Source organism: Limulus polyphemus, unplaced genomic scaffold (genome assembly GCF_000517525.1).
Source record: "Limulus polyphemus unplaced genomic scaffold, Limulus_polyphemus-2.1.2 Scaffold12047, whole genome shotgun sequence".
Lineage (NCBI taxonomy): Eukaryota > Metazoa > Arthropoda > Merostomata > Xiphosura > Limulidae > Limulus > Limulus polyphemus.
The window spans coordinates 1-11394 of NW_013677657.1; the positions used below are offsets into that span (position 1 = coordinate 1).

The 11394-nt window shown below is 35.3% G+C and overlaps 2 protein-coding genes across 3 annotated transcripts; both read left to right on the forward strand.

The window, feature by feature from the left end:
• The first annotated feature begins 10 nt into the window (after positions 1–10).
• Positions 11–2389, forward strand: LOC111083911. The gene is made up of 3 exons (XM_022380645.1): positions 11–633; positions 1354–1544; positions 2295–2389. Exons 1-3 carry the CDS (start codon positions 537–539, stop codon positions 2355–2357), a joined length of 351 nt encoding a protein of 116 aa, XP_022236353.1. The 5' UTR covers positions 11–536; the 3' UTR covers positions 2358–2389.
• A 2426-nt stretch (positions 2390–4815) lies between these two features.
• Positions 4816–10729, forward strand: LOC111083912 (docking protein 1-like). Of its 2 annotated transcripts, none has more exons than XM_022380646.1 (4): positions 4816–5028; positions 6164–6343; positions 6545–6728; positions 8387–10729. In XM_022380646.1, the coding sequence occupies exons 1-4, from the start codon at positions 4969–4971 to the stop codon at positions 9586–9588; spliced, it is 1626 nt and encodes a 541-aa protein (XP_022236354.1). In that variant the 5' UTR covers positions 4816–4968; the 3' UTR covers positions 9589–10729. The 2 variants fall into 2 exon arrangements, with proteins under 2 accessions (XP_022236354.1, XP_022236355.1); XM_022380647.1 differs by having other exon boundaries at positions 4816–5011.
• The last annotated feature ends 665 nt before the right edge of the window (positions 10730–11394 follow it).

Consider the following 11394-nt stretch of genomic DNA (forward strand, 5'->3'; position numbering starts at 1 on the left):
AGTTTACAGATACAAACTAGTGCTAGATAGTTGACAGATAGTTTGCAGATACAAACTAGTGCTAGATAGTTTACAGATACAAAATAGTGCTTGATAGTTTACAGATAGTTTGCAGATATAAACTAGTGCTTGATAGTTTACAGATACAAACTAGTGCTAGATAGTTGACAGATAGTTTGCAGATACAAACTAGTGCTTGATAGTTTACAGATAGTTTGCAGATATAAACTAGTGCTTGATAGTTTACAGATACAAACTAGTGCTAGATAGTTGACAGATAGTTTGCAGATACAAACTAGTGCTAGATAGTTTACAGATAGTTTACAGATACAAACTAGTGCTAGATAGTTTACAGATAGTTTGCAGATACGAGACAAAACAATTTTTTTTCCTTTCTAAAAATAAAAGTTTCATGAATGTTTCACTACACAAATGGTTTATCTCCGACGTAGGCGAAGGTTTCGGCTTGCTAGTAATAAAAACAAGTCAGTCAGAATATAATTAAAGTTCGAGTGAAAGAGTTGTTTGTAGTGCTCATGCGCAGTATGGTCAGTTCCGATATAAATACATGCAAACTGTTGGTCAGGTTTACTTACGACAAGAAAATCGAGCTTACGATATTTACACCTAAAGGTACGTGCTGATAATGTTTGTTATTTCTGTAGCACAATTACGGTTGTTGCTCTATTGAGAAAGTTTTGACCAATGGTCAATGATGCAACTGTTTGTCCTATCGACTCGTGTTACAATATTTTAACATCAATAAACTTATAAAGTTAATTAAATATCTATTAAATTAACTGCCTACTTTTTACACGGCTTATTGAAATGACTTAGAATATCTAGCGATTATATTTGAGTTTTTTATTTGGTAATTAATTAGAAATTGAACTTTTTTTTCTTTCTTCTGGTCAGTCTGATGTTGTATTTGTCTTTATCTTCTGCTCAGTTAAAGGGTCATATTCTTCTGTCCTCTGGTCAAATAGAGGTTTAATCCTTCTCTGTCCTCTGGTCATATAAAGATTACGTGTTTCTCTATACCCTATGGTCAGCTAGAGGTTAAACCTTTCTCTGTATGGTCAAATAGAGGTTTAATCTTTCTCTGTCTTCTGGTCAGATAGACACTGAGTGCTTCTCTATAGCCTATGGTCAGTTAGAGATTATGTCTCTCTGGCAATCAGATATTGGGTCCTTCTCTCTAGCTATCAGGTAAAACTTCTAACTTATGGTCTGTTAGAAGTTCAATCTCTCTCTATGTGTGGTTATTAAAAGGGTGTAGTCACATATGTAATTATTAATTTTATGTTAATTAATCTTCACGTTGAAGAACAAATTTAATTTATATCCACTAAGGCCGCCTAGAAATGGAACGTCAAACTCGTCGAATCTACTTGCTTTTTCTCGGCATTTTGATTGGTGCATTTCTAGCCAATGGTGTTGAGGGACAAATCACCTTCTCGAAAAGCTGGCAGGCAGGAAAGAGATCTGAAGATTGTTCTTCAAGAAGTCTTCAATCGCTCATTAAAATTCACCATCTTTTGCAGGTAAGTACCTGAAACATAAGTGTTTTCAATAAAGTTTAAAACAACAAGACTGTAAGTTGAACTGAGAGTTATTGGTAATAATCATGACCGAAATGATTCTTTATGCTCCACAGAAATGCTTTTTACTACAATTACCATTCATCTTATTTTCTGCTAATGAATTATTGAATTCGTCTTCAGTAAAAATCATCAAGATCAGTCCAGTGAATTGATGGGTGGGAAATTATTTCTTCGTGACGTGGTGTATATTTTTTCACTGTCTATTCATCTGTCTGTTATTATTTCAGATCGTTTGAAATCAGATCTATTGATATGCGACAACAGAATAAAGAAGTTTGCGAGATTCTCACACATATATAAGATCCTATCCGTGAATGTTTAGTGAAAGTGTACGAAACTTGCATAATTAGTTATTATCCCACGTCAATATTAACTCAATCAATACAAATCCTGATGTAAGTCCAAGATCAGTTACCACCACACTTAAATATTAACTCAATCAATAACTTACATCAGGATTTGCCAAGATCAGTTACCATCACACTTAAATATTAACTCAACCAGAAAAAGTCTTGATGGAGCTCCAAGATCAGAACTGTAGGATAGGATTAACTTTATTTTAATATATTATGGACATCCTATATTATGAATTGTTTTATTAGCACCCTCTCAACAGTCTTGCTATTGTTTGGAGAATATTTTATGATACCTGTATTTGTTTCTTATGTAAACATTCATATTTTTCCACAGGCTGAAGTAGCAGAGTTGTTCAGGTGTAAACCTTATATGGAAGACCAGAGGTTCCAGATATGAACTTCGAATGCAGACGGCATTATCTGTATAAATAACGATGAAATACAATGTCAAATTACTAAGGTAAAATACTATACAAGTGTTTACTGTATAAAAATATACAAATATTAAATAAAACGCATGAGGAAATGTCTCTCTTTGTTTCACTCACACCCAGCAGTATGTCTAACAAGGTATAACAAACCACGTAAATTTTAGGAGTTGATTCGTATGCCTATTTTATGAACTTCAGTAACTAATATTCAACCTCATACGAATAATATTTAATATGTTTCTGCGTTTGTCTACGGCAAATACTTCCAAGTGCCCGGATATAACAACTCTTATATTAAATTTCCACATCGTAGAAATTCAAGTTATGTCTCACAAATTTCTTAAAACACTTACCATGAAATGTGGTAACTTATGTAACAAAATACTACACACTGAAGCGTGAAGAGTATTAGATTATCTCATCTGTCAACTTAGTCTTGCATCAAAAACAAGAAGAACAAAAATATTCCTGATCGTTAATTATGAACTCGTGAAATATGGAAAAAGAAGAATCTCTATCATTGTACTTCGCTATAAGTGACGTAAACTTTGTTTAAACGTAAAGTGTGTGGTTTAATAGGCTGATTGGTAAATCCTACCATCAGATGGCGAGCTTGTAGAGATAGAGAGAGGACCATCTTAACAATATAAGATCATCGGTGACACCTACATATATAATTTATTACTATCACAGACACAAAGTATCTAATTGATGATGCAATAACATATAAATATATGTATAAATATAGTGTTCATCAATACACGTGTTTTGACTGATCTGATGAGTGGCACCGCGGAGTTCTTAATCCATACCTTGTCTACAGTGTTCATCAATACACGTGCTTTAACTGATTTGATGAGTGGCACCGCGGAGTTATTAATCCATACCTTGTCTACAGTGTTCATCAATACACGTGATTGATTAACACTGTAGACAAGGTATAGCTTAATAACCCCGCGGTGCCACTCATCAGATCAGTTAAAGCACGTGTATTGATTAACACTGTAGACAAAGTATAGCTTAATAACCCCGCGGTGCCACTCATCAAATCAGTTAAAACACGTGTATTGATTAACAATGTAAACAGGTTATGGATTAATAACCCCGCGGTGTCACTCATCAGATCAGTTAAAGCACATGTATTGATTAACACTGTAGACAGGTTATGGATTAATAACTCCGCGGTGCCACTTATCAGATCAGTTAAAGGCGGTGCCACTCATCAGATCAGTTAAAGCACGTGTGGGGTTATTAATCCATAACCTGTTTACAGTGTTAATTAATGCATATACTGATTTGATGAGTGGCACCGCGGATTTGTTAATCATATTATTACTATATTGATGACAGTGTCGTAGGTACTTGTTCTTGTTAGGGGAGAGCGGCTATCACCGAACCTGAAATTGTCAGCTATCGCTTATACATGAAGAGTATTGTCACTGAGTAACTAGTTATGATTTACAATATACAATTTTTTGGGTTTTGAATATTTAGAATCTTTAAAAGGAAATTTCGTTGATATTTTTGTACTGTAGGAGTTCCTTTACCGCTCCCATTTCTTCCTTCTACACAGACCTAGGGTTCCTGCTCCACTGATTGATCGACAAGTATATAAATATGATGTTTCTTGGAAATCAATGGATCGATAAGAATCTTTCTAAATCATCAGCTCTTCTTCAGTTCCTTCATACGCCTTCATGTTTCTAAATCATCAGCTCTTCTTCAGTTCCTTCATACGCCTTCATGTTTCTAAATCATCAGCTCTTCTTCAGTTCCTCTATATGCCTTCATGTTTCTAAATCATCAGCTCTTCTTCAGTTCCTTCATACGCTTTCAGGTTTCGAAAAATATCAGCTCTTCCTCAGTTCCTTCATGCTTATGAAGGTTTCTAAATCATCAGCTCTTTCTCAGTTCCTTCATGCTTATGAAGGTTTCAAAAAATATCAGCTCTTCCTCAGTTCCTTCATGCTTATGAAGGTTTCTAAATCATCAGCTCTTTCTCAGTTCCTTCATACGCCTTCATGTTTTCTGAGTATTCGCTCTGTTTCCGTTCTTTTCTTTCTTCGTATTCTTCACAAAGTTGATTTTTACTTTCGCTATACATCCATATATTTTTCTAACTGAAGTTAATATCAATAAACGAGGGGTAGCATGTAATGTGGATGGTGGAACAAAGCCTTACAAAGGGAACCCACAGGTCATTTTGCCCCGAGCCCCGGGAATTTGTAGGCAGGTAGGCCTGCAACTTGACGTTTCTGAGCTCGAGGAATGCTTCAAACACACGGAAGCCCAATTATCTTTAATTTATGCTAGTTAATATCGGCGCGGTATTTTATCATTACGAGCTAAAGACAAACATTGTACAACAGATGGCGCGATGTGCAACGTACTCCTGGCAACGTAGAGTTCAGAAACACTCTATAATAAATTGCTTGGTAACATGTGATTATCGTCATTTGTCTACGACATTTAAAGCAGAACTGTTACGTTGTATTGATTGAATATGATGTACGTTCGATTAGGGAGAATGACCTAATAATGATACTTTATGTGCACGTGTTTTTTTAAATATTGAAAATGGAAACTTTGCGAACCGGGTATCTTTGGACTCCACCACAAGGTATAAGTCTGTTAAAGGTGTGTGTGCGACATTACTTAAGCCTACTTGTGTTTATACGTGTGAAAAGATCTTTTTAATTTTGAGACACTAAATATATGAAATATTTAAAGAATAATCTAAGCAACTTAACAGTTAAATTTATTAACATTAAATATCACTAGCATGAAAATAAATAAATTAAAAAAAACAAGTAAAGAATATCCTATTAATTATAGTTTTCAACCATCCTAATTAACAGCAGATAAATTCCAGTTTATAATATGGCGGTTATAAATAATTGAGACACTCGAGAACATAAATTATGTTTCACTATTTTACGCTTCTATTAATCACAAGCTGAAGTACGTTATTTAATTAAGTAATATGGTAATTTTATGTTTTATTTTTTGAAAGATGAGGTTTAAACGTAGAGATGCGCCGATTTTTATATGGGTATTGGAGGCGATAGTGGTACTTTCGGCAAATATTTCGACTGACCAAGGATACCGATAGCGGGTTGGTTTGTACGTTTCTTTTGGAGCACAGCCACATTGTAAGTCCATAAATTTATCATTGTCTCACGGGGGGCATGTTGTTGGTTGTTGGTTTGGAAGCAAAAAGCTACACAATGGACTATTTATGCTCTGCAGACCACTGGTATCGAAACCTGATTTCTAGCATCGTAAGCCTACAGGCTTACTTCTGAGCCTCGGGGGGTGGGGATCAAAGGGAAATGAATTAATTTATAAATTTCGAAAATATAACTTTTTAATGTTGCTGAAAGTAAACCAACGCGGAAAATGAATTGGTTAATCCTGGACATATTGTCAATAGATGGAAATATTGAATTGGTTAATCTTGAACATATTGTCAATAGATGGAAATATTGAATTGGTTAATCTTGAACATATTGTCAATAGATGGAAATATTGAATTGGTTAAACTTGAACATATTCTCAATAGATGGAAGTATTGAATCTTGGAAGAAGTGGTATCGCTGCATCTCTACTATAATGTTGGAAAAGGTTTCATTTAGGTGGTGCACATACAGATAGGAAGTAGGACTAAATAGTGACGTAAATCAGCTTCGTCACCATTTATTAATAATGTTTTTCTAAAATAAAATATCATTAAAAATGACTTATTTTATCATACATTCTTTCCACCATGCAGAAGACGTGGAAGAAAGGTTTTTATGCCCTGTACAATTCAAGCAAGCATGGCGTCGAAAGGCTTGAAAACTTTGAAACAATGGACCAGTTTTTGCGACAGGCTCCAAGTAAAATTATCATTCTTACTGACTGCGTGAAAATTACTTTTTCTCCACAGAAGCAACAACCAAATGTTTTTGAGGTAATCCTACCTACATAACTGTTATAAATCGTTGTAATTAAAACTTAAAACTCGGGTTTTGTGTTTTATGAAACATCTATAGTGTCAATTTAAAGTTTCTACTTCACCATACATAAATAAAACAATCAAAATGTATCGTTTTTGTAGTTTTTCTATTATTAATTTTACTTATACTGAAAATTTTCTTCTTCTTTTGGACAGATCAGGACAAAATATCAGACCATTGTATTTTCAGCAGAATCTTTCGAAGACATGACCCAATGGATGGCTTGCTTGCAGAGTGTGGCTTTTGGTTTTCCAATAGCTAGATGCCAGCAAGTTTGTTCAGAAGAGAGTGCTGCTGTACACCAGGAAGAAAACCTTCTGTATATTTCTATGAATGCTCGTGAGTAGATCCCATGTTATACTAGCTTTGCCTTCTTGTTGTTGAGTAGATCCCATGTTTTCCTAGCTTTGCTTTCTTGTTGTGTAATAGATCCCATGTTCTTCTAGCTTTACCTTCTTGTTGTTGAGTAGATCCCATGTTATACTAGCTTTGCCTTCTTGTTGTTGAGTAGATCCCATGTTATACTAGCTTTACCTGCTTGTTGTTGAGTAGATCCCATGTTATACTAGCTTTACCTGCTTGTTGTTGAGTAGATCCCATGTTCTTCTAGCTTTGCCTTCTTGTTGTTGAGTAGATCCCATGTTCTTCTAGATTTACATGCTTGTTGTTGAGTATATCCCATGTTCTTCTAGCTTTGCCTTTTTGTTGTTGAGTGGATCCCATGTTCTCCTAGCTTTGCCTTCTTGTTGTTGAGTAGATCCCATGTTCTCCTAGCTTTGCCTTCTTGTTGTTGAGTAGATCCCATGTTCTTCTAGCTTTACCTTCTTGTTGTTGAGTAGATCCCATGATCTACTCAACAACAAGAAGGCAAAGCTAGGAGAACCCATGTTCTTCTAGCTTTACCTGCTTGTTGTTGAGTAGATCCCATGTTCTTCTAGCTTTACCTTCTTTTTGTTGACTAGATCTGATGTTCGTCTAGCTTTACCTGCTTGTTGTTGAGTAGATCCCATGTTCTTCTAGCTTTATTTTTTTGTTGTTGATTAGATCTCATGTTCTTCAAGCCCTTCCTGATAATGGTTTAACAGGTTGCCGAGAAAAGTATAGCTCTCTTTAAACCGTATGTTAAAACAAACACTTTGGATAGACTCTTGTAGACAAACTAAACAAACACTTTGGATAGACTCTTGTAGACAAACTAAACAAACACTTTGGATAGACTCTTGTAGACAAACTAAACAAACACTTTGGATAGACTCTTGTAGACAAACTAAACAAACACTTTGGATAGACTCTTGTAGACAAACTAAACAAACACTTTGGATAGACTCTTGTAGACAAACTAAACAAACACTTTGGATAGACTCTTGTAGACAAACTAAACAAACACTTTGGATAGACCCTTGTAGACAAACTAAACAAACACTTTGGATAGACCCTTGTAGACAAACTAAACAAACACTTCGGATAGACCCTTGTAGACAAACTAAACGAACACTTTGGATAGACTCTTGTAGACAGACTAAACAAACACTTTGGATAGACTCTTGTAGACAAACTAAACAAACACTTTCGATAGACTCTTGTAGACAAACTAAACAGACACTTTGGATAGGTTCTTGTAGACAAACTAAACAAACACTTTGGATAGACTCTTGTAGACAAACTAAACAAACACTTTGGATAGACTCTTGTAGACAAACTAAACAAACACTTTGGATAGACTCTTGTAGAAAAACTAACGAATTATTTAAGCCATTCTGCATTTATGTTATAAGTTCATTCAAATAGCCACTAACTCAACTGTCAGCAATACTCTTTCAGTTTCTCATGTGTTGAAAATAATAGAGTTACCAGCTCTGAATACGTTTTGTAGTGGATCAACTTTGTTGTAAAACTAAACACTCCAGTTCTCACAGAATATCAGATTTTGGTATCAATTAAAGCACTTCCCTATCCTAATTAACCTGTGAAACAAACCGTTTGTCTCTGTTTTACAGCTGAGCTGTATGAAGTTAAGGTGGTGGAAACAGATGCTTCAAACCGATGTGGACTGTCAAACAGATACAACTTAGTTGTTACTTCTGTAAACATTTCTTTAGCAGAAGAGAGTGCACAAGGACAGGTGGGTCACATTCTTTTCACTTGGCCATACAGACACATTCGTCGCTATGGGAGTAGTTCTTCCAAGTTTTCCTTCGAAGCTGGACGGAAGTGTGTTTCTGGAGAAGGTTTGTTTACTTTTCAAACAAAAGATGGCCTTCTCATATTCCAGAGTGTTGCAGCTTACGTTAACGTGCTGAAAGTATCTCAAAGCGAGCTAAACCTCTTGGGGAACGTTAATAGGGAATCCGATAAGGTGGAAAGTAAGATGTCAACAAGTAGCGAAAACCTTCAAGCTCTTTCTTCGAGACAGAAACCAAGTGTGATTAACATCGAGAAAACTAACCCTCATAAAGTCACTTCCAAACTAGTCACCATTGGATCTGAAAACGAAGACCCAAATATTAAAGGACCTAGACCTTTAGGACCTCCAAATAAACCTCCTAGGAAATCCAAACAACCGAATTTCGTGGCAGTGCCAAGTAAAGAAACAGATGAAGAGGAACATGTGTATGATGAACCTAACAGTTTGGATGATGAGCCTATATATGACGAACCAGGAGACAAAGAACTGTGGTCCATTCCAGAGCACTTACAAGAGGACCTGTCACGTGAGGAGCCTGTTTATGCTGTTCTGGAAGACACCTCAACACTGCAGGGTGGAAAAGCTATGAAAACTTGTTTAATAACAGACACTCGCGATCTTTCTAACAATCCAACACAAAATTTGCTTGTAACCAAAGCAGATCCAAGGTCTCAGCTGAAAAGAGATTCGTTTGGCGAAAGATTGAGCAGTTTAAATCCTAAAAACAGACACGTCCATGTCAATCTAAGTAACAAGTCCACTGGTAATTACTCAGAACTGGCATTTAAGAATACTACAGAAAATGGCGTCAAGCAGAAAAGCTTGTATGGAACCAGGAGAGTTGAGTATTCCAGAGTTATCACGTGCATACATAAAGAACATACTGGAAGAGTAAACCTAGTCGTCGATAAACACCCGTTTCAGGAATTCTCGGGAGATAGAATACCACTACATTTAATGCAGAATGAGCCTGAATATGCCCAGGTACTCAAGAATACCGGTCAAGTTAACTAACGTACTGTTCTTTTACTTCACATTCGACTCTGGAACCTAGCTTTTAAAGTTAAAAAACGTTTTTTTTTATTCAATGTTGTTTCTGTTACTTCTCTAATTTGTGAAATGTACTTATAATTTGGTATAAAAAGTAGGGTACATTTTTGAAGTAGGAAAAACAAAATTTTGTAGTGACACGTGGCTGTAAAAATGATATTTTGTAAGCACATTTTTATCAAGCGTTAGTAATGGTCATTTTGTCAAGACCAACTGATGACGTTGAATTTCATTTATTGTAAACATTTTGTACTTTTATACCATTTTATATTCTTTGTAGCAAAATGTGAAATTCTCACTGTGTAGTTTGTATTTTCAATATGACAATCTATAGCCTGGTGTGTTTTACTTTGTAATGAAAATATAATTTAATACCAAGTCTTACCGGAGATCACAAGTCCAGTTGTTAATATAAATCTTGTTTAACAAATAATTATGATAAAGATGTAACAGAAGCTAGTGAACTGTATAGTAAAGATGTAACAGAAGATAGTGAACTGTATAGTAAAGATGTAACAGAAGATAGTGAACTGTATAATAAAGATGTAACAGAAGATAGTGAACAGTATAATAAAGATGTAACAGAAAATAGTGAACTGTATAATAAAGATGTAACAGAAGATAGTGAACTGTATAGTAAAGATGTAACAGAAGATAGTGAACTGTATAGTAAAGATGTAACAGAAGATAGTGAACTGTATAGTAAAGATGTAACAGAAGATAGTGAACTGTATAGTAAAGATGTAACAGAAGATAGTGAACTGTATAGTAAAGATGTAACAGAAGATAGTAAATGTATAGTAAAGATGTAACAGAAGATAGTGAACTGTATAGTAAAGATGTAACAGAAGATAGTGAACTGTATAGTAAAGATGTAACAGAAGATAGTGAACTGTATAGTAAAGATGTAACAGAAGATAGTAAACTGTATAGTAAAGACGTAATAGAAGATGTAACATAGATCAGTTTATTTTCTCGCACATCTCCAGTAGGATGTTCATTGTTATTTTCTCAGAGAACATGTTTAAAAAACATACCAGCTGTATTGTAATACAATTGTATTGAAGAACATGCCAGCTGTATTAAAGAACATGTTTTAAAAACATACCATCACTCAGAGTTGTGTGTTATTTTTATTAAGTGTTGATACTTGATATTTTATTGATGGTGTATTAGTTTCAACCTGGATTGTTCAGCTCTATGTCTTACAACAGACACTATTGTTTATCTGCGTGTTCAGCTCTGTGTCTTACAACAGACACTGTTGTTTATGTGCGTGTTCAGCTCTGTGTCTTACAACAAACACTATTGTTCATCTGTGTGTTCCGCTCTGTGTCTCACAACAGACACTGTTGTTTATCTGCATGTTCAACTCTGTGTCTTACAACAGACACTACTGTTTATCTGTGTGTTCAGCTCTGTGTCTTAGAACAGACACTGTTGTTTATCTGCGTGTTCAGCTCTGTGTCTTACAACAAACACTGTTGTTTATCTGTGTGTTCAGCTCTGTGTCTTACAACAGACACTACTGTTTATCTGCGTGTTCAGCTCTGTGTCTTACAACAGACACTGTTGTTTATCTGCGTGTTCAGCTCTGTGTCTTACAACAAACACTGTTGTTTATCTGTGTGTTCAGCTCTGTGTCTTACAACAGACACTATTGTTTATCTGTGTGTTCAGCTCTGTGTCTTACAACAAACACTATTGTTTATCTGCGTGTTCAGCTCTGTGTCTTACAACAGACACTATTGTTTATCTGCGTGTTCAGCT